Here is a 24,529-nt window from a genome sequence, read left to right on the forward strand (position 1 = left end):
CATTCAATATTATTTTATATTAGTTTCAGTTGTATGGACTATCTCATTTTTAATCTTTCATTATTTTCAGGTGGATATTGAAAAAGACAAAAATGTAATTCCCTTGCTGATTTTAAGTGATGGTATCAGGTTCTTTCCCTTTAGACCAGAGTCTGCCATGAAAGCGAGAAGTGAAATAATTCAAGTCACAGAACGAAAATTACTAGTCCATTCTTTTCCTTAATATTCCCTTCTTAGTGTGTTTCCACTGAGAAGACTCTATTCTAACAACATGTTTGTTTCTTTAAGTATGTATAACATTGAATGGCTTCAAAAAAAGTAAAAAAAAAAAAAAAAAAGATTTATTTGTGGGAGTAGAATGGGGACATGGGAAGTGAGTAAGTGGGAGAAAAACTTTTTATGGCATATATTTTTTAATTAAAATTTTTTGAACCTTATGAATGTATTACTTATTTAAAAACTTGAGAAAAAAAATCCCCAAACTCTTCTCTTATGTTAACAGAGTCCCATCTAAGCTAGGGCTTTGAAATACCCCACTCCCCCAAACAACTAACAAAAACTATCCAGTAAGATGCCTATGTATCCAAATGGAACAAAGTGACAAAATAAATGAAAGTAGACTCGCTACTATCTCTTGTCAGATTAGGAACTTCACTCCTGTTTCCCATTCCCTCTACGTCACTCATTTGTTAACAATTTCTTCTATACTAATGATCATATTTTTTTCTCTTGGGCATTCCTAACTTTCAAGGAGACTTAGAGACTGCCCTAAGTGTTCAGATATTTACTCAAAAGATGAATGGCTGATATAATACTATTAGATCTCTTTTGGCAGAGACAGGAGCCTGCTGTAAGTGTTCGGATACTTAACACAAAGGATGAATGACTAATGTAACACTATTAGACCTCTTGTGGCAGAAACCCCTGGTGTGGGTTGGGAGAAATACCTTTCATCTTAGTAACTAATTAAAATGAAACATCAATTGGGCAATTTAGAAAAGAAAACCAAAAGTATTTTTAAAAGCAAGTGCCAAAAAAAGTCTATTTGAGCTGGGGTTCACTTTCTCAACTAGACCCAAATCTAGTCATTTACCATCCTTTCGATAGCAATGCTCCAATTCTCGACGGTGCATGGTAGACACATCAACAACTTCAATCAGTCCTAGAGATCCATCCATCCGTCCCACCAACAATAATTCTGGAGACTCTCCTGACCAGGCTGTAGCTGGACCCTCCTCTGGCCAAGCCAGGGAAGATACCCAATGAGGCTGAATATCCACTAATCCTTTTCCTCCTAAAGAGAGAAAAAATATTAACTGATTGTTACCTAATTCTTAAAAATAGTAACAAGAAAAAAATACTACTTAATTCTAATATAACTCAAAGCAGTCCCCACTTCAAAATTGTCTGCTAATAAATGGTCCTTCATTTATATAATACACAGATAGAAATTAATAGGCTTTTCTAGAATTATGAATGGAACAAAAATGGTAGCTTTTTAAAAAAAAGAGTAATCACTTAATCCTTAATCCTTTCCTAATAATCACTGAAAACCAAATTAACACAAGAAACTTACCTACAGTTAAGGCTATTACTTCAAATATGTGAAATAGAATAGCCATTCCTCAAATGTATAAAAACAAACAAAATACTGATAAGCCCAATATTATATTAATGATTTTTACTTTTCAGGGATGTATTATTAAAAATGGACAAGTCTTTACCTGTGAAACAGACATAATTAACAGAAATAGTTCAAGTGACTTAAAAAGAATATATAGCTGAAAATTCAGTGACCACTACTTTCCCACAAATCCTACTCTGAATGCTTAGCAGTACATAAAAAGTTTTTAGTTTACAACTGCTGGGTTAGTTAAAACTCTGTGAAAGTCAAGTCAGGAAATGAGCACTTCCTCTTTAATTTAAACTATAGAATGCATAGATTTTCACAGATGATTAATAAATTGTGACTTTCAAGGTAAAGGGAAGCTATTGCATGGACTCAAAAGGTACTCAAAAGTACTTTCAGTATTTACATGACTCTTACCATTAACTTGCCAGATATTCACCGTCTTTTCCAAAGCTCCAGCTAGGTATTTGCCACTGATACTCCAGGAAACAGGTAAGAAACTTGGATCACTGGGTGACCCCAGGCTTTCCTCAACATCCCCTTCCCTAAAATATAATATATATGTATGAAATTATAATCCCCATCATCCAAAAGTAAACTAAACCCCAAACCTTAAAAGTAAAGGTTTCATGTAGATCTCAGTACATAATAGCAGATTCTTCCATTTCAAAAGCTTAGCTAACAGTATTTGACAATCACATATTTGCTAGTGTTTGTCATAATGTGAAAAACAAAATTTTGAAGGAGTGATGTTTAGATCATGCATCATTTAATATAGTACTTAATTTGTCAATAAAGACTCTGATTCTATATGGGTTGTACAATGGTTATTATTTAGAACACAGTGATTCTTGTTTGCCTGCTCTCTAGATAAGTTTTCAGAAAAGAAATACCTACAGCTAGCTATTCTACTACAGAATAAATATCATTACTCCAATTCCTACATAAAATTTAAAGAATGGTGGGAAATTAGCCTACTGTTTTGAAGAATTGAACATTTATTTACTATAGTAGAATTTGACTTAATTCTGAGAAAGTCCAGATATTGATAGTTAATAATTTTATTTGCTGAACAACTATTCTGAATATTTAAAAACATATTGGGGATATAGTAAAACTATTCTAAAAAATCTGCAGATAATTTAGTGACAATTTGATTACATTAACACAACCATTATAAAGCATGTTGAGTATGCTCTTATTTTAAAGTGTTACACAAAAGATAACATTAACACTCACAATCTGTTGAACACGCAGGTCTGTTGCAGTGAATACTGCTTCTTGGTAACATTCCACACCCGGATGGTGCCATCATTGCCACTTGTGGCCAAGAGTCCTTTTTTATTACACCAAACACAAGTCATTACCTAGAAAAGTTGAAAATGTCCAACAATATTTAAGCATGTTTTGGTTTGAGTAATTCTGTCATTTAAAAAAGTTCTAACTGAAAAAACTCTACCATAAAATTGCCAAAAAAAAGTATCCACGTTTTAATGCAATATGCATAGTCTCATTCTTTTATAGTTAGCTTGTAAATATAAACCTATTTGAAGTATAGCTTTAAAGTACTATGCCCAAACTCACGTGAGTTATCTGAGATCTGCTCAAATTTTTACTAAAATTGTTTATTTAATTTATTGGGTTGGCCAAAATGTCTGTTTAGTTTTTTCCATAAAATAAAAGACGTTTTTCATTTTCACCAATAACTAAAGATTTGGATGTTTTGAGTATGTCGACTATCTCCTGCATAGTATAACATTGACTGTTCTTCAATTAATGTCTGGATTTGATGGCTGTCAACTTCAACTGGTCTACTGGACCGTGGTGCATTGTCCAGCAAGAAATCTCCAGCATGAAATTTCGTAAACCACTTTTGACACATCTGATCATTCACAGCACCTTCTCCATACACTGCATAAATCTTTTTTTGCGTTTCAGTTGCGTTTTTAATTTTCTTGAAATAATAATGTGCCAAAAATGTTGCATATTTTCTTCCATCTTCAATATTACAATGGCTACACAAAAATTCACCATTTTTGATAAGTTTTTTTAAAAATGCATGCTGATTATGACAGGTGTCACAATACAATCTAACAAAATTGTTTCAAATGAAGTTAAACAAAACTAAGCTCAACTAGAGCCATCTTACCAAAAAAAAAAAAACCAAATGAACTTTTTGGCCAACCCAATGAAAACATGTGTATTTAATTCAATAAAGTATAAATACTTCAACGTATTTACATGTTTTATAAAATAAAACAGACTAAGAAGTACCTTTAAAATTAGTTAATAGAGGCCAGTCTTCGCTTTCTAAACTGCCCTTGTCACACTCATGGGCCCAGTGGGTTATATTAAAAGTGAGGCCATTTCTTTTCCTCTTGCATATATAAGCCTTCATCTTTTGTGAGGCTATTCTTTTGGTTTTCTCTTCTTACCCACTATCTGATTTTCCCATTTGTATACTATTATGTCAACCCAACATACAGAAAGAGTTGGTAAGTACCAGATAAATATTGATAACTTAGTGTGGGGGTGTGGGCAGGAGAGGAAGAGTGGAGGGGGAGAGAGAGAGAGATATCTAAACTTTTGAGTTTCCTGAGGAAGGCAGAAACTATTTTATCTTTCATAAGGTGATCAGAACACTTGGGACTCAAAATACATACTCTGTTCTGATGAGCCTCCAACTTGATAAAGGAACATTTCCTGAGATCTCCTCCTATATCAGCGAGTGTTTGTGGAGTAGTTTGGTTGTCACGATCATGCGCAGCCAGAGTGCGCACAAGCTGTTGAGCAGCCCATTGCCTATGCTGTGAGGACAGCCTGGAGGACAGGCAGCAAGCTGCCAGGGCATTAGCTAGCTCCAGAGGGCCTACAGCAGAAGGATCATAGGAAGGATGGACATACAATTGAGCGATTAAACCTGCTTAAACAAAACAATGAAATGATGCCCAGGTGAGAGCTCGTGGTGGCAAACAAATAAAAATGAGTTAACCCATATCTTATAAGAATTAGCACTTTTGCAAACAATCATTTCACTAACATATGCATACAAGATATAAACCATTTATTTCATCAAATTCTATAATAAATCTGATTAATTACACATGTACATTTATATTCATCAATCAACAGTCTTTGCTCTAAGGACACATAAAATGAAAATGCAGCAGAAATAACTTTAAGGCTAGGGCAGAGGCAGCATGTTCTAAAAAATAAGAATTTGGCTTTTGATGCACAAAAGTGATCTTAACAGTAAGTCAAGGGACTGGGATGATATATGCAAAGGCCCATCTCACTTGGCCACATGGTCCTGATAAAGAGAAGGGTAGAGTGTAGTGATGAAGTAGTGCTCTCAAAGTGCTATCATCTTTAAGACAGAGAAAAACAGCACTATCTTTACCTCCATTGTATTAAGAAAACCTAACAGGATTATTACTTATGGCAGCAATTTTTAACCAGTGTGCTGCAGCAGGCACACTGAGGTGGCTTTGAGAATTTTTAAAACCTGCAATACCTGACTGTTTAGTCAGGGGCACTGACCTCTTTTTCCTTAGATTGTCAAATGAAAAATAACAACAGCCAACACTACAGCTGTCCAGTGCAAATGAATCAAAATGATAACTATTTTTTTGTCAGATCGGCAAAAAAATATATTTTTTTGGTGTGCCACAGAATTTTAGTAATTAGTTTATGTGTGCCATGAGGTGAAAAAGGCTGAAAATCACTGCTCTATGGTGACTCAAACCATAATCTAATAAAAGAATCTAATCAAACCAACTTATTTGGTATATTTCCTAATATTTTCATTTTATTTTTTGATTTAATCTATATTGTATTTTTTCCATTACCATTTAGTCCCCTTATGCTCCTCTCCCCCCAGTAGTCACTGCACTGTTTGTCTATGAGTCCTTCTTCCTTTTTGCTCAGTCCCTCCAACCCCCTAACCTCCCGAAATTTTAGTAATTAGCTTATGTGTGCCATGAGATGAAAAAACGCTGAAAATTGCTGATCTATGGTGACTCAAATCATAATCTAATAAAAGAATCTAATCAAACCAAGACTAATTTGGTACATTTTCTAATATTTATTTTCATGCATAATGAGAAAGTATCTATAGACTTATTTTATGATCTACATTAAGAAGTATACATAATGTTATGTAATTCATCACATAGAATACTGTAAAGACATTTTTAAAAACATGAATCAAAGTGATTAGAAAAATGTATAAATTGATTAGAAGACTGTGTAAATTAATTGCATGGAACTTACCTTTCTTCTCAACTTCTGACTTATCATAGTTAGGTCTCAGTTTGGCCCCTTTGTCTGCTAGTAATGCCACAAGGGCCTGAGTTACAACAAAGTTTGGGGAGGTCACAAGCTTATTCTCTTCAGCAATTCCTCGGAGAAAGCTGGGCAGAAACTTTCGCTGAATTGGATCATCTACTGTAGTTAGATTTACACCTGTTGCAGCAGAAATCAAGTTCTGAAAAGGCAATTAGAACAAACAGGTCTAATATTTACATATAATTTTGGGACAAAGAAGATTTCACCTCAAAAGAATCGGTTGAAAGTAGGAGTACAAGAAAAGCACTGAAAACTAGCTTACCTGTGTACACAACTGCACCAAGAGTTTTGCAGCACTAGGAGTATTTGATGCCAGACATCCCACTGCTGTGCTCAAATAGGCCAGGCAAGAGATGGGTTTATTGGCTTTGCTGTGCCCACCTCGTGAGCGATCTGTGGTGCTTGCCACAGCAGAAGGGCTGGTGGAAAGACCAGCTCTGCCTGCTGCAGCCAAGCACATTAACCGAACCAGCGTGCGGATATCTGTAAGTCCCAGAGATTCAAGACCAGCAGCCAGGCTACAACTGGAACCACTGCCAGGAAAGGAAAACACTTCAGATGTATAAAGAAAACAGTTTCTTCGGGAACAATTTGGAGCCCCCACTATCATCCATAGTACCAAAAACTGAAATTGAAGGCAAGCTGCACTATCATTAGTCATACATGTCCTAAGAGATGTCCAAAAATATTATGTAAACTAGAAACTGTTATTGAAACCAAAAAACATAATGACATATAGTTGAAGTATACCTGAATTACTTAAGTATAACATACAGGAATGTTCACAAATCATGAATTTTCAAACTGAACAAACCCATGCAACTGCCTCCCAGATCAAGAAACAGAACACTGCCAGACCCTCAGAAGCCTGCTTGGGCCCTTTTTAATCACTCAGCCCCCCAAAGTAGCCACTGTCCTGACTTCTAAACCACCTGTTTCTGAACTCCGTATAACTAAAATAATAAAGTATATATTCTTTTGTGTCTGGCTTCTTTTGCTTAATGCTGGTAAGACTCATTCATGTTGTTGCATTATAGCAGTGGTTATTCATTGTCATTGGTATGTAAATGAAATCTACCACAATTAAACTATCCATAGTGATGATAATCAGGTGGTTTCCAGCATCATGCTATTACGAATAGTGCTGCCGTGAATGTTCTTGCTCATGTCTTGGGGTGCACATATGTAAGCATTTCGGAGGATGTATACTTAGAAGTGAATTTATGGGTCACGGAATATGTTAATATTCCACTTTTAGTTGGTATTATCAAACAGTTTTCCAAAGTAGTTATACTAATTTAGTTTCTCACCAGCAGTATATAAGCATGGCAAGAGTCTCCCTGATGGAATCTGCAGGTTCACTTAGTTACATAGTTGGTTAATTCTGCAGAAAACCTCATTTGACCTTTTACTTTTACCCTGCACCAAACAGATCAACAGCCTTAGTTTCCCATTTCAGATAATAAAATAAAATGTTTGCAGTTTACTCCATTACTATAATGGCATTGTTTTCTACCTTAGAAGAGCTAAGTATTAACTGAATGACTGAATAAATGAATAGCAATGATGACTATGCCCAACTTCTGTCAATCCACAACACATATTCAAGTTTCTAAAAATTCTATCTCATCCTCCCAAACAATGCCTGACTCCAGTCTAATATATACTAGAAGTTGACTTAGCATTATTTGACATAAAATAACACCTACCTGACCGAGAGAAGAGACAGAGCTCTCATGACCATGGTTCTGGCCAGAAGTACTTGAGCAGCAGCAGTTACTCTCCTTAGGGCTACCACTCGGTCATGAGGGTTTGCTAAGGCAGCTGCTTGCTCACCTAACGTTATTCTCCCAGAGGAACTCTTTTCTACAGAGCCATGGCAACCTGAAAAACAAGATTTGTTAGTGTTCAAGGTGGTAAGAAAAAAATATCCAGACTAGTGAAATATTTTCTCAGTCTCTCTAGGTTCTAGGTTACAAGGAAATATAGCAAACCAATGTGTTTTGCTCATCTGAAACTTCGTTATACAGAAAATTTCTTGAGAGAAATAGATATTTCTAAGTTAACAATCTATTATAGAAGAAATATGTTGCTTAAATTTTTTTGGTTTTATTTATTTTGCTCATACTTAACACCTACTGGTATTAACAAACATAGAAAACATATAGTTTTAAAAATGAGCTTTTTACACATAAAAGGTCATCAATACTACCCCAATTCTTTATTTTATATTCCCTATTGCAAAAAGTTACCACACCCCCCTCAGCCAAGTAAAAAAATGACTGCAAAATAGTTTTTAGTCAGTTATAGGATTCCCTTATCACAAAGTTTTTGAAAATTTTATTCATATTTTATAAATTTTTAACACTCCACTATTTCAAAAAAATGAAAACTTAACATTATACCTTCAAAATGTTAAAACAACTGGCTCAAGATACTTGATGGCGCAGAACAATGTTAAATCCTTATTATTCACCTTTACCTTATTATTTTTTATCTATCTAAGAAATAAATTAATATAGACTCTATGAAATCCATGCCAATCAGCATTTCAATTTACCTATTTGCATCAGAGTCTCTTCCATACTGTTGGTGGCTGTTACCATTGCCACTGATGCTCCCAATGGATCACTGTCAGGGAACTGAACTGGTTCTGGTACAATACGTCGGTCATTTAAACCAAGTGGTCCAGCAAGTAATTCAAATTCTTCTTCACCTGTTAGCTTTTCATCTTCATCAACATCCAACATGTCCCAGTCTTCTGGAATTTAAATACATAGGTGGTGTATGGTGTGTGAATATAAGCATGACATAACTCTACTGGAAATGGTTATTGTGAGATATCTCTAAGATGCAGATGGACTAAAAGCCCAGTGCCTGTAAAATGAACTATAGCATCATCTCCTGGTGACCCAACCAAACTGCACTCTGAGGCATAGGGAGACTAGAAGGGAAAGGGAGCCCGGCAAACTCCATTTCAAACAAGAGCAAATGTTACAGCTGGTAATGGAGGTTTCAACTAATAAAAAATATCGTTTCAGGGCCAACAAAGAGTTCTTAACCCTGTCCATAATCATTATGGAATGAGTTCTTTCAAGTAAATGAATGCTCCAGATAAACTGATGCTCACTTCAATTTTTTTTTTTTAACTTTCCTCAATTAGGATAGAAACTGAAAATGTATATATACTTTCCCTACTTTGAAAACAAAATGCCACAAAGAAACTCACATTCTTTGGTAAAACTAGTGCATATTTGAACTCAGGTCCTTTTCCTTTCTTTCACTTTTAAAATGAGGGCTGTTACTATCAAACTACTTTGAGCTTTTTAGGGAAGGTTTAAGTTAACATGTACACAAAAACAAACACATGAAGGTAAATTTTAGTAATCAGATGTTATTAAGCAGAAGGTATACATAAAAATACATGTAAAATAAAAAAAGCTCTCAAAACAACTACCTTCATATACACTGTCTTGCTTGCCAATTAGATCTGGAGCTTGTCCCTTGTACCTGCACCAAACATGAAGAACATTGTGTTTTTATATAAAATAGTTAGTACCCAAAAAATGCAAATTAAGTCATTAGAACATTTTAAAAGGTCATTAATAAAGCAACACAAAATTAAAAAGGTGTTTTATGTTATAGGGTAATGTAATAAAAACCATTGATATGTAGGTGGTACATACATACTTACAAGACTATTTTACCAAATTACTGGGAAAGTTTCTGGGTCACCTATCACTTTTTAAATCGAAACCTATTCCAAAATACCTTAGAGATTTTAATAGTTGATAATAAGGTCAAAACCCTACTCATTAGAGATTAATTGCTATTCAAGAACATAAACGGATAGTATTTTTGTGGAAGCTCATTTAATCTAAAGAGTCTATTTATTCATGAAGGAAAAGATCTTAAATAAGATGTCAAAAATATGGTGAAAACCACCAATGGAAAAAAAAAAAAAACTGACCATAAACTTCCTAAAGGTTAAGGCGAGGATCCCGTCCACAACTTGCCAACAAATCAAAGGTTAAGAGGAATTCCAGTGAAGGATCTGGTAACAAACCACTGCTCCTGGACTACAGGTTCCCAGCTCTGCCAGGAACATGAATTCCTCAACCTCTCCCCTCTTTCCTGCCCCCAATTCAGCAACCACAGGACTTTAGGAAAGCTTAAAAAATAAATCCTAATATGAAAAAAGCCACAATTCTCATGTCTTTAATGAGAGAGACTATATACTCCTCATTCAGAGGATCTAGATATCCATACAATTTCAAGGTACCTTTCAGAACTGGTTGTCTTGGATTTGGTCTTCAGGGCTAAGTACTTTTCCCTGCAGCTGCCACAAAGCAGATAGTATGGATTTCCACTCCCGCATTCACCACCGAACCAGCCATCAACATAGGAGCCATTGCTGCGATAGCCCTGGCGGTTTGCACTGCGCCCGCAACCTGGGTGATTTCTCTTCATGTGCTGATTGAAGCTGACAACACTGCATTCACACAGTTCACACACCACCACTTCCTCCCTGTCTTCAGACTCACAAACATGCTGCACAAATGATTACATATCAAATTATTAGTCAATTTAACATAGAATTAAGAAGAGGTCAATAGATTATTGATATTAAATTAACCATTTTGTTTACATACATTAGAATTATTTGCAATATGTTCATTAATGCTACATAACAAATTTCTTTCAATTCAGAGTTCACATCACACTATCTGGAAGTGTGTTTTGCCATTCCTCTCTCTAATAAGTTTTAGAAGTAAATGACTACCCTACTGAAAAGAGTTAATAAAAATGACGATCTGCCCCATCTCAAATGATTTTTTTAAGAATCCCTCTAATGAAAACTACTTTTCATCTGGTCATAAAATGCATACCTACTTTCTGAATTTCTAAGAATTTATTAGAATTTATTTCTCTTATAACCTAATATGGTAGACGCTCTTTCCTGTGGGACTTAACACCTGTGAACTCTTCAGTTTCACTGCTACAACAGTGTAATGCTCAATAACGTAAACATACAAACCCACCATGTACCCTGACACTGGATGGAGGCAATTACAAGATCTAGGTGGCACTGCTTCCTAGAATGAGGCATTAACAGTGATTAAATGGAACCTGAAGGAGAAGAGCATGTGTTCAGATAGCAAAGTGAAAACAGCAGCCATGTTATATACCCAGCAAAGTCAACTGGGACCTGATACCTGTTTTGTAATCTATCTTTGATATTAGAATCAAATATTACCACAATATGGCTCTAATCATCTAGCCTGGGGAGAGAAGCAATAAAATCGCACAGAAATAGCAAAAAGACAGACTTTTTCTTATTAGTTTGTAGGTATGAAAGTAACCTTAACTGTTAGAGCCCCAAACTTTAGGATGAGATGTAAGACTTTTTAGAGTGTTACAACTCTAGGCAAGGCTATTATTAGTAAGCTGTAAAACAAGAGGGCAGGAAAGTAAGTCAGAGCAGCCCCCGCTGCAGTCACACACACCCAGGTAGGCCAATCCAGTACCTCTGGGATCCACATTCCCAGAATATCATTTTCACTGGTCAGGTCTTGTCCAAACATAGCTTCCATCGCTTCATCATCAAGATCAATTTCCAATTCCTCATCTAAATTAAAGTCATACAATGCCCCTGGGTCTTGCTGCAAAGATATTCCTTCTCTCCGACTTTGATTCCTGTGAGCCTGCACAGAGCGGTATAACCCCGCTCAGAACAAAACAAAAAAGGTATTTTATTTGCATGTATAAAATAATTCTGAATATTTTGCCAATTCTTAACTGCCATCCATGCAGGTGAGCACCTATCTTAACTTACTTATTGGATACCAGACCATAAATGTAAAATTTTACCTATCACATGTGTTCTTCTTCTATAAAATGGGGACAATAACACTCATAACTGGCAAGGCTTAAATAAGATAATCCATGGAAAATATTTCGTGACATTAAAAAACCCTTGGTGCCCTGGCTAGTGTGGCTCAGTTGATTGAGCTCCAGCCTGCAAACCAAATGGTCAATGGTTTGATCCCCAGTCAGGGCACAGGCCTGGGTTGTGGGCCAGGTCCTTAGTTGGGGGTGCATGAAAGGCAACCACACATTGATGCTTCTCTCCCAACCTTTCTCCCTCCCTCTCTCTAAAAATAAATAAATAAAATCTTTAAAAATAAATCAATTAATCAATAAAATAAAAATAAAAATTGGTTAATCTGGGCTGTTATTGTTCTTTTAGGTTTTTTTTTTTTAAATCAGTTTCTTCATTATATATTAAGTATATATCCTATATTTTCTAGAATAGTCTCAATCTGTTCCCATAAATTACTGAAGCACTATTTATGTTTCAATATTTCAAGGCTCTAACTCTGTTTTGAAAAATCACATATCTTAATTTTTAGTTTGGAAAATACATTCTCTATAATTTATACTCCACATATCCAGAACATAATCCTAGAAGTGTTTATTAATGTCATGAGGGAATTTATTCTTGCTTATATAGGGCATTACCTAGTAATGTAGCCCTAAGGTCCACTGAGTATATCAGAAAAGCTAGTGCCTACCTCTTTGGCACAATGTACTTCTCAGCTCTTTCTTATTATTAATGTTAAATTTTAAATATGCATTCTCACTTCTTAAATTTAAGTTGCTTGAGGACAGAGAGCACTTACAAAATTCCTCAGGGTATAAAAATGACCAGTATAGTCTTCAGCATCGAGAGGGAACTTGAAAATAAAGCTATGAATGTATGCTGTGGTTTCAATTATTGAAAACTATGTGAATGCACAGAAAGTAATATGCAAATAGTTACTTTGTTAATGTGGAGTACTTAGTTTCATTAGTTTACATATTCTTTAATGTTCCTTTTACACTGACTTTAAATTAAGCAAGCTATATGATACTTTCACCAAGAGAAGGATGTGAAATATATAATTACCTGCTCTTGCTAGCAATGTGCGAGCAGCTAAATCAAACTTGTGCCTTCTTGTTACTGCTGAGCGACCTCTAGATGGTGGCCCACTTCCAGAAGCTGCATTCTCTGTGTGATCCAGATTATCAGGGCTATAAGTGAAAGTTTGAAAGCAGCACAAATTTTTTTAAACCATCATGAATAGAAAGCATAGCAGCATGTTTGCTTGTGGTAATATTTTTTCCTCCAAATATTACTGAGAATAAAATATGATTACAATAAAACTTTGAAACATATCGTTGGTCCTTGGTAAAGCTTCTGAGTTTTAAATGTGTCATATTGCCATGAGCAATAATTATGATTCTGAATTATGCCAGCAATGAAATGATGCTTAATGCATGTTCAAGTGAGATCAATGGTCTTAATTAAATCCTAAATACTTAGTATTTGAAGTGATTGTGAATCCTTGCATAAGGGAAAATATTTCAAAATAAGTTATAAAAATATTCACTAAACTTGTCAGGAAGTCTGTATATTACATAAGATACAAGTTAGGGTAACCACATGACTTCATGGGCTAAAATGAAAAGTAAAAACTTCAAGTCTTAAAAAGCGCCAAAGGGGGAAGATTTTAGGAAAAAGTGTATTTTATTATAGCTCAATTTAGGCTAGGCATTATCACAGAGTGAAAAAAGGGTATATTGTATAGATATTAAGAACTAAAGAAGAAATAAAAATATAAATTTGTATTGAGACAGAAAAGACCTAAAAGTCCAATTCTACCAAATGCATTAATTAAATCAATTTCTAATATTAAAATGAATGTTCTATTTCACATCATTTATATAAAATAATTATTTTATTAACATGTTTATTTTATTTCAGAAAAAAACTCGTTTTAATTTTCAGTTTCATCTTTTAAGATTAATTTCACAAATTTTTTTCCTTCTTTCCCTGAAAATATCCATTCAAGTCACAACTTATTTCTCACCCTTCACAGAAACATAAACTTAAAACTAAAATGTCCATATTTTCGGATATCTCTACTTATCAATTTTATACATCATTAGAAGCATCTATAAAGGGAAATAAATAGGGCTCTTGGGGGCACCATCTATAACATATTGAACAGAAGATGGGAATTTCACCTTTCACTAAAGCCTTCCTCCATTTCAGCAGCATCAGCTGATGGTATGTCTCCTGGTGACTGCAAATAACAGGGATCATTTGATTTCCCACCACTGCCCAGAACTGCTGCTCCATGCCTTGAGTCTGCTGTGCTGCCTGTCTGAGGCTCCTCCTCATCCTCATGCCCAGGGTGCTCTATCATCCACATGGCAAGGACAGTGATGTTCTGGGCATCAGCTTCTCCTCGAGCACCTGAACAGAGGGAAAAACAAGTCTGATACTGACTTTGGGCAAAATAATGAGTTATTCATGCTATCGATTTAAGAATGTCTGCTATGATGCCACTGTAACTAAATCTAGTGTTCAAAATCTTACGAAGCTTTATAGCCTCTTAAAAAAATATATTGCCCTTAATAAGATCAGGCTTCTCATATCTCCATAAAACTGATATATAAAAATTTATCCTACCTGTGGCTTCCATGGCTTTGGCAATCTGACGGAGAGAGAACCCCATTTCCAGCAAAGGTACTGCAATTGCTGGAGGAGGAGGAGAAGTTGAAAGTCTACTGCTTGGGTCTGACAAGGCTGAGACAGAAGAGAAAGGAAGGCCTAAATATCACTACATACCATGAGTAAAAAGTATTCTCATTATAAGTTTCTTAATACTGTCCAAATTTAATGAAATTTTACTATAGCAAGAAATGACTAAATGTATAATCATGATTACTAAACTTGTTACAGATTAAGGTTTTTCATAAAAATAAGGCTGCTAATATAAAAAAGAACTGCTGAAAAACTTAAAACATTTTATTTTGAAAGTTTCCTACTTTAAAAAAATCTCAAACTTAACAGACATGTGTAAGAGTACAGAAAGAATTCTTTCACCCCTGAACCACTTGAGAGTAAGTAACAATCTCCCCTGAACACACCAATATATATATAACTCCTAAAAATAAGGACATTCTCCTGCGTAACCACAACACAACCATCAAAGTCAGGAAATTAAGAATTTATCATCTACTCTAGATTTCATTCTAGTTTCACCAAAAATCCAGGTAATATTCTTTTTAAAAAAATTTAATCTTTATTGTATTTTTTTTTATGTTACCTTTCAGTCCCCTTATACTCCCACCCCCCAGCAATCTGCTGTCCATGCCCATAAGCCCTTTTTCTTTTTTGCTCAATCCCTCCACCCCCTGACCTCCATCAGCACTAGCTGTCATCCTGCTCTCCATCTATGAGTCTGTCCCTATTTTCCTTCTTAGTTCAGTTTGTTCATTAGATTTTACATATTAGTGAAATCATATGGTATTTGTCTTTCTCTGACTGGCTTATTTCACTTAGCATAATGTTCTCCAGGTCCATCCATATAGTCACAAAGGGTAAAATTTCCTTCTTTTTTTCTTACAACCTAGTAGTATTCTTGTTTTATCCACTCATTTATTGATGGACAGTTGGGCTGCTTCCATATCTTGGCAACTATAAATAATGCTGCAGTGAACACAGGGGTGCTTACGTTCTTTTGAATTAAGTGTTTTGGGTTCCTATGGATATATTTCCAGAAATGGGATCACTGGGTCAAAAGGCAGATCCATTTTTAATTTTTTGAGGTATCTCCATACTGCTTTCCCACCAACAGTGCAAAAGGGTTCCCCTTTCCCCACAGCCTCGCCAGCACTTGTTGTTTGCAGGTAATGTTATTTACAGCAAAGGATCTAATCTAGGATCACCTTTGCATTTATTTAGCTTTCATGTTTCTCTTCAGTGTCCTTCAATCATTTTGATATTTTGAAGATTACAAGACAGGTATTGGTAGAATGTTTGTCAATTTGGGTTTGTCTGATGTTTCCTCATAATTAGACTCAAGTTGCGCTTTTTGACTGGAGTGCTACAGAACTGATACTGCCTTCTTCTCATTGTGATTCTATTAGATGGTACATGACTTCAATGTGTCCCATTACTGGCGATGTTAACTTTGATCACTTGAGTCAAGCTGGTGGTATCCCCAGGTTTCTCTACTATAAAAGTTTTTTTTTTTTCTTTGTAATTATTAAGTATTTGTGGTGAGGAACTATGATAATACATAAATATCCCATTCTTTAACAAAGTTTCAATCACTAGCATCCACTTATGTTCACTGGCTGAATTAATCATTATTATGATGGTTAACATAATGGGTTTTTAAGTTCATCACTCCTTTCAGATTCATCAGCTGGCATTCCACTCTAAAGCAACGGTTTTTCTTTTTCCATAAGTATAAGGTTATAGATTCTTATTGTATTCATGGGTTATTATCTTATGATTATCATTATGATTTTTTATTTTCATGCCCCAAACCTCCCAGATTTGGTGAGTGGAAGCACCTTTAATCTGGTTTCTATACCTTTGGAGTATGTGTCTATTAGTCTCTTGAGTACTTTATCACTTTCTGGCATAAACTATTCCAGGCTCATCTCATACTAAATCATGCAATTAGTCATTTCTCCCAGTAGATTGGGGCCCCTTTTTGTAGAGAACAGTATTCAGAAGATAAGGTCTTGGCACTAGGTGTGTTTATTGCTCCCGAAGCATCAATGCCCCAGAGCCTCTCAGTGAACAGTGGTAGCAGAAGCCCTCTTCATCCTGCATGGCTGACACCTGGTGGGGCTTGGTCATGTCGACATTTCCCTCTGATATCTGGTGCCAGGCCATGTGAACAGTTCCTTACCCTACCTGGACTCCAATATTCCATGCCAGTCCACTCCCACATACAAAAGGAGCCTTCCTTGCCCCAATCTTGTTCTGACACCCCACTCTGGGCTACTGTGCCACCCTGCTGGCATGAATGACTACCTAGACTGGCCTCTCTTAATGGCTTTTGAATAAAATTAGGAAGAACGGAAAGTGGACCATAACTCTAACTTTTGCTAAAAAACAAACAAACAAAAAAAACCTCACTTCTGCTACAGTGGTGATAGTACTGATATGTCTGTTGGACTTCCGCTTCTAACCTTGATGGAGTAACGGACTGGATTTACCCTCACCTTAAACAACTGCAGGCAGTGCAGGAAAGTAATCCCTGAGAGAAGGGGATCAAATGAGGCAAGGTATACAACCGTCCCAGCTTCCTGCCTGGAGTTGCCAAGTGCAGTTCAGGGAGGGTAAATCTGACCTAAGCTCAGTGCTCTCTCTAAACTGAAAGACAAGAGTGGAGAATTCAAGGCAGCTAGAATTCATAGGGTAGGATACCAGAAAGGAGAGAGCTATATGGAAAGAAGAGAGCTGCACAGAAAGAGAACTCCAGAAATGTGCAGAGGGTCCTTCTTTTCTTTCACGTCCTTAGCTGGTGCTAATGCAGCAACTATCCAAAGCTAAGGAAAGAACCACCAAGAAGTAGCAGGCAGAACAATCCTTGAAGCTAACACAGGGTTGGGAAGAGTTTGTGTTACCACATGCCAGAATGAAAAAACTTTGTAATGCATAAGGCACTAGATAGAATACTAAGAAAGGCCCTGATTAAGTGGTGGGGGGAAAAGCCCCAAACAAAAGGCTGTCCTGGTCTCACATAAAGCTTAAAAGGAAGCCTTGAAAGAGTCATATTTTTCCAAGTAACTTAACTGTGTCCCTAGAACAAAGTTAAAGGATATTTAAAGAAATAGAAAATATTCAGCAATCAATAAGGTAAAATTCACAATGTCTGGTATCCAGTAAAAAATTATCAAACATGAAAAGAAACAAGAAAATATAATTCAAAATGAGGAAAAAAATTAGTCAATAGAAACAGACCCAGAAATAAGATAGATGATGAATTAAGTAGGGATGGACATTAAAACAGGTATTACGATATATTACAGTTGATCCTCATTATTTGTGGATTCCATATCTGCAAATTCATCTACTCATTAAAAGTCATTTGCAACTCTAAAATCAACATTCACAGTGCTTTCACAGTCATTCATACGCTCAGAGTGACAAAATTTCAGTGTCCGGATGCAACTGTTCCCTGCTGAGGTCGAACAAGGTGATGCTCTGTATTCTTATTTAAGCTGTCAAACTATAAACAAATGTCCTTTACACAGTCTATTTAGTGTCACCCTTTTTGCATTTTTGTGCTTTCTGTTGGTGATTTTAGTTTAAATGGCCCCCACCATAGTGTTGCAATGCTGTCTGGCATTCCTAAATATAAGGCTGTCATGTGCCTAATAGAGGAAATATATGTATTAGATAAGCTTCATTCAGGCATGAATTATGGCACTGCTGGTCATGATTTTGATGCTAACATATAATCAACAATATATATTAAATATAACCATACATAAGACAAGATTGTATATTGATCAGTTGACAAAATGTGACCAAAAGTTCACAGAAACCTAATTCTGTATTTCAATTTGGAGCAACGATTCATTTTTCATTAATTCAGTGTTCACAGTGACTTTATAAAACATAATTATTCTAATAATGAGAACTGATTGTTATTCAATGAATTCGATAAGGTAGAGCATGTTAAAAACACATAAAAGTTTTAAAGAAAGGACCCACATTAAACTTTTAGAAACAAAAGCTCTATGTCTGAATGGAAATATATACACTGGATGGGATAAGAGCATATTAGACACCGAGGAAAAGATTAATGACTAGAAGACACAATAATAAAAACCATCCAAATGAAGCACAGACATAAAAAAAGATTAAAACAAAAAATAGAGAGCAAAGCATCAGTGATCTAGGAAACAACTTAAAGTGACTTAATACACATGTTACTAGAAACATTAAAATGGAGAAGTGGAACAGAGAAAAATCTGCAAAAAAATAATGGATAAAATATTTCTTAATAACTATAAACCCACAAATCCAAGAAACTCAACAAACTCCAAGCACAAGAAGCATGAAAAATACTATACCAGGGGAGATAATAATCAAATTGCTTACGCCCAGTGATAAACAGAAAAAATTTTAAAGCAGCCAGAGAAAGGGATATTACATCAAGATAGGATGAGAGACAACTTATCACTGAAAACAATACAAACCAGAATAGAAAAAGATCTTAAAGTGCTGAACGGAAAAAATGTCAAACTAGAATTCAACACCAGTAAAAATATTTTCCAAAATCAAGGTGAAATAAACTCTTTCAGACATACAAGAGCCAAAAGGATTCTTCACCAGCAGACCACTATAACAAATGTTAAATGAAGTATTTCAAGTAAAAAGAAATGATACTAGATGGAAATCTAGATCTACAAAAAGGAATAAAGAATTTCAGAACTGGTAAATATGTGAGTAAATAGAAAATATACATATTGGTTTTTAAGTCTCCTTAAAAGATAACTGGCTATTTATAGCAAAAATAATAACTGTATTATGTGGCTTTTAGCCCTGGCTGGTTTGGCTCAGTGGATTGAGCGTCGGCCTGCGAGCTAAGTGTCGCTGGTTCGATCTTCCAGTCAGGGCACATCAGAGAAGGAAAACTCTGACTCCAAAAAACCTCCGCTGCCTTGCGGCATACCTCTTCAGGGGAAAGGCTAAGGGAGTAAACCCCGACAGAAAAATCCGGAGCCGGAGTCCCTAAGGCGGTTTGACGTTGTAGTCAACACCGGCAACTCCTGCGGCGCACCTGAAACCAAGCTGTATTGACTCCGTCTTTCCCTTGGACCCTTCAGCTGCGAAGAGAGGGGGCGTCTGCTGCATGGGCAACAGCAGACCCTCCATATCACCCTGCCCAGGCTCTGTAGCTTCAGCTTCACTGGAGAGGACACTCCAGCGTCATCGCAAGATGTTGATTCAACACGGGAGGAGACAGATACCGTGTCACTCCCGAGTCAGACTGCACAACCATTCTCAGCGGTGCAGATAGACTCTTAAGAAGCTACACCATCGTCTCTCGAGACGGACGGCTGCCGACGACGATTATGTGGCTTTATAATAATGTGTAGAAGTTAAATGTACAACAAAAGTACAAAGGCTGAGAAACAGAAACAAAAGCACACTGCTTTTAGCTTCTTTTACTATACATGAAGTGGTATAACATTACTTGAAAGTAGACTGTGAGAATTAAAGTTATATACTATAAACCTAAAAATAATTTCTAAAAATACAATACAAAGTATAGCTAATAAGCCAACCAAGGAGATAAAATAAAATATACTCATTTGAATCAAAGAAGGTAGGAAAAGAGAAAAAAAGGAAACAAAGTACAGATGAGGTAATCAGAAAAAAGGCAGATTTAAGCCCAACCATACCAATAGAATAATCACATTAAATGTCAATAATCTAAACACCACAATTATAAGGCAGAAAATATCAGGCTGGATTAAAATAAGCAAGCCCTAACTATAGGTTCCATTTGAGAAACAAGAACAGAGATAGAATTATGGGTATGGAAAGGGTTTTGTTGGTTGCCAGATGAGAGGCGTATGTGGGAAAAAGGATGAAGAGGTAAGGGGATTGAGAAGTACAAATAGGTAGTTACAGAATAGCCACAGGGATGTAACGTACAGTATAGGAAATGGAGTAGCCAAAGAATTTATACCTATGATCCATGGACATGAACAATGGTGTGGGACTGCCCGAAGAAGTTGGAGGGCATTGCGTGGAAGAGAGTAAAGGAGGAAAAACTGGGATAACTGTAATAGCATAATCAATAAAATATAATTTAAAAATGAGTTGCAGCAAAAGCAGTGCTTAGAAGGAAATTCATAGCACTAAAAATGCCCATATTATTAGGAAAGAAGAAAGGTTGGTTGCCAGATGGGATGAAGGCTGGAGGGATGACAGAAAAAGGTGAAAGGATTTAGAAGTACAGACTGGTAGTTACAAAATATTCCTCGGGATGTAAAGCACAGGATAGGGAATATAGTCAATAATATTGTAATAATTATGTATAAGGTCAGGTGGGTAATATATATATTGGGGTATCACCTCATAAGTTAAGTAAATGTCTAACCATTATGCTGTACACCTGAAATAATATTGAATGTCAACTGTAATTAAAAAAAAATTGTTTTAATTGTAAAGAAGAAAGGTCTAATATGACTGATGTACAGCACATTATTCTCTCCCAAACAGCCATAATTCAACCTACAGATTCAAAATAGAGAAGATAGCTCAATTTGATGGGGCAGACCCCTTAATTAAAATCACTGTTTTACTTTCAATGAAGTCAAAAACACAATGCCTGCATCATAAAGTCTCGCACATTTGGAATGTCAAGAGGTTTGGGTATCAGTGCATAACACACGCACCTGTGCGGTTAGCTGGCCTTGCTGACTGGGAATCAGGAGAAGTTAAGCTTTGTCTCCTTCCTACTTCATCAGAAGGAGAGGTCGGTAATGATGATATTGGAGGAGTCTGTGCACGACGTGTGGGAAGTACAGTGGTCGTTGGGTAACTAGAGAACATTTGCCTTTAAGAAAACAAAATGGTTAGCATAAAATCCAGTTATTAAATACTAGGTTTCCAGTTGTTCTTATGGAAATAAAATAATTAACAAATAATAATACAAGAATAAACTTTGTTTCAAGTACTCACAACTATAAACCTACTTTTGACCCACCCTGTATATACATCAGTCTTATAAAAGAATATGAGACCTGGAAAACTACACAAATTGACTATAATTAATTGGGGGGAAGAAGAAAGATTCCACAATTTAAAAAAATCATTATCTCATAATATGCTTTTACTATATGAGTTATAATACCTATCATTTGTTCAGCAAAATGCCAACAATATAACAGGTGGGGGAATACAGTATAGCAAATAACAAAATAAATTTTTAAAAATCCCTGCTTTCGGGGAGCTTTCCTCTACTATAACACCAATATGATAGGAATATTTTGGTAGGTATAAAGCAGTTACAGAATAAAAAACACTTTAAAAGCTAGATAACTTAGTTACTTCAAATATAAATTATACTAGCTGGCTGTGAAATTATTCACATGGATTCAAAGCAATAGGTAAGTTAAAATAATAACAATGGAAGTAAAACTGCCCAGTCACCCAGCACAACTAAAATATAACATAAGAATAACATGCCAGCTGTGCAGAAGGGGAAGGTATAGAGAAGCAGCCCCTCTCAAGCTGAGAAGGCAGACACTGGCTAAAGAGCAAAGTCTAGGAATATCCTCACTGACTGCTCTTTTGACTTGTTCAACAGAACTAGTAACTTTCTAAGCATCAAGAAAGCATTGTTGAATTCTGGCCAAGATGGAGGCATAGACAGACACGCTGTGTCTCCCTCCACAACTAAGAAGGAACACAACTAACTCAGAACTAGAGTCAACCAGAAGTTCCAGAAAATCAAACTGCATGGAAGTCCAGCAAACAAAGATATAAAGAAGAAATACTCATCCAGACAGGAAGGAGGGGGCGGAGCCGGGGCGGAGAGGACATGGTGTGGTGTCGGCAGCAGCGATGGCAGCGGCAGGCCGGCAGAAAGCCACACATTTTAAAAAGTCGGAAGGGACACCTGGGGAGCATTCCCAGCTCCTCATCGGACCTCGCAGCTCATGGTCCCAGCACCAGGGAAAATCAAGCCTCATTGCTTCTGACTGTGCAGACCAGTGAGGGTTGAGGTGAAGGCAGAAACTGCCAGTCCCTCAGCAGGTTCCACTTGTTTAAAGGGCCCCCACAAACCTAGAACGTGCGAAGACCCATCTGCTCTGGGAAAAATGGCCAGGGCAGCAGCTAGAGGGGCGCCAGTCTGGTGCGGAAGTGGGAGAGGTGCCTAGAAAAGGGACGAGTGCTGGGCAGGCAGCATTGTTCCCTCTCGGACCCCTCCCCCACATACAGCACCACAACGTGGTGAAACAGGTCGCCCTGTACTGATGAATCCCTAAGGCTCCGCCCCTTACAACGTCACAGGAGCTCTACCGGGGACGGGGAGGCAAACAAACACAGGAGCCTGTCAGAATAAGGAGACAGAGAAGTATGGCCCAAAAGTGGGAACAGATCAAGGTTCCAGGGGGAGAAGAACTAAGTGACGAGAAGATAGTCAACCTAACAGATGAGGAGATAGACAACCTAACAGATGCAGAATTCAAAACACTGGTGATAAAGATGCTCACAGGCTTGACAGATATGCTTGAGTATGGCAAATGCATAAGGGAAGAAGTGAAGGCTATGCTAAGTGAAACGAAGGAAAATCCACACAAAACCAGTGCTGAAGGGAAGGAAACCAGGGTTCAAATCAATGATTTGGAACATAAGGAAGAAAAAAACAGTCAACCAGTGCAGAACAAGGAAGCAAGAACTGAAAAAAATGAGGAAAACTTCCCAAATCTTGTGAAGGAGATGGACATATAGGTCCGGGAAGCATGGAGGGTCCTGGGTGAGCTGGACCCAGAGGGGACCACACCAGGATGCATCATGATTGAGATGCCAAAGGTGAAAGATAAAGAGAGAGTCCTGGGGGCATCAAGAGAGAGGTGGAGAGTTGCCTACAGGGGGGTGTCTATGGAACTATCAGCTGATTTCACAGAGGACACTTTGCGGGCAGGAAGGTACTGGCAAGCAGTATTCAATGTGATGAAAGGCAACCTGCAACCAGGATTACTTTATCCAGCAAAGCTATCATTTGGAATGGAAGGGCAGATGAAGTGCTTCCCAGACAAGGTAAAGCTAAAGGAGTTCATCATCACCAAGCCATTATTATATGAAATGTCAAAGGGACTCACTTAAGAAAAACAAGATCAAAACTATGAACACTAAAATGACAACAAACTCACAACTATCAACAACTGAATCTAAAAAATAAAAACAAAATCCAATTAAGCAAACCAGAATAGGTACAGAATCATAGGTATGGGGATCATTTGGAGGGTTATTAGCTGGGAGGGGGGAGGGAGAGAAATGGGGATATGGTGCAGGGATTAAGAAGCATAATCAGTTGCTACACAATAGACAGGGGAAAGTTAAGAATAATATAGGAAAGGGTGAAGCCAAAGAACTTATATGCACGACCCATGGACATGAACTAAGGGGGGTGGGATTGCTGAAGGGAAGGGGAGTACTGGGCAGAGGGGAGTAAAGGGGAAAAAAACTGGAACTACTCTAACAACATAATCAATAAAATATACTTAAAAAAATAAAAAGAGGGAGAGAAATTAGGGGAAAAGGGGACAACTGTAATTGAAAAACCAAAATAAAAAAAATAAATAAATAAAAAATAAAAAGAAAGCACGGTTGACGTAGTCAAATAATTGTGATAAGATTATATTTGTGTAGGGGATAGTTGTTCCCGATTTTTCTCATGTAAAATGGTATTCAGATAGGCAGAGATGATTGTAGCTCTAATATAGTCCCAGCCAATAACAGGGAATTGAAGACTGAGAAGAAACAAGGAGTCACAAGGCCTGGCGAAAGCATCTGGGAGCAAGGGAGCGGTATTATACCACTGAATCCCATGCCTACACTACAGAGCTTGAAAGGCAAAAAGGACTCACCATGCTACTGATACTCTGTGGATGCCTTAAAAACAGTATCAGAATATCCTACCATTCCTCTCTTCTTCCTTTCTTGAAGAA

The 24,529-nt window shown here is 36.7% G+C and overlaps 1 protein-coding gene across 3 annotated transcripts in view; it reads right to left on the minus strand.

The window, feature by feature from the left end:
• The window catches only part of HERC1 (HECT and RLD domain containing E3 ubiquitin protein ligase family member 1), a 182,888-nt gene that overhangs the window by 32,515 nt on the left and 125,844 nt on the right, over nt 1-24,529 (minus strand). For 2 of the 3 annotated variants that reach the window (XM_090270740.1, XM_090270739.1), the window contains exons 41-55: nt 21,248-21,408; nt 14,496-14,612; nt 14,048-14,279; nt 12,927-13,051; nt 11,485-11,705; nt 10,256-10,528; nt 9,435-9,483; nt 8,538-8,738; nt 7,687-7,861; nt 6,240-6,510; nt 5,903-6,116; nt 4,294-4,499; nt 2,870-2,997; nt 2,048-2,175; nt 1,094-1,294 (exon numbers count right to left, since the gene is read on the minus strand). In XM_090270740.1, the coding sequence (XP_090126866.1) occupies nt 1,094-1,294; nt 2,048-2,175; nt 2,870-2,997; nt 4,294-4,499; nt 5,903-6,116; nt 6,240-6,510; nt 7,687-7,861; nt 8,538-8,738; nt 9,435-9,483; nt 10,256-10,528; nt 11,485-11,705; nt 12,927-13,051; nt 14,048-14,279; nt 14,496-14,612; nt 21,248-21,408 (2,702 nt within the window). Of the gene's footprint in view, nt 1-1,093; nt 1,295-2,047; nt 2,176-2,869; nt 2,998-4,293; nt 4,551-5,902; nt 6,117-6,239; nt 6,511-7,686; nt 7,862-8,537; nt 8,739-9,434; nt 9,484-10,255; nt 10,529-11,484; nt 11,706-12,926; nt 13,052-14,047; nt 14,280-14,495; nt 14,613-21,247; nt 21,409-24,529 lie in introns of all 3 variants that reach the window. The other variant, XM_090270738.1, reaches the window with a different exon arrangement.

The sequence above is a fragment of the Furipterus horrens genome, unplaced genomic scaffold (assembly GCF_987537825.1).
Source record: "Furipterus horrens unplaced genomic scaffold, mFurHor1.1.pri manual_scaffold_3, whole genome shotgun sequence".
NCBI classification, from domain to species: Eukaryota; Metazoa; Chordata; class Mammalia; order Chiroptera; family Furipteridae; genus Furipterus; species Furipterus horrens.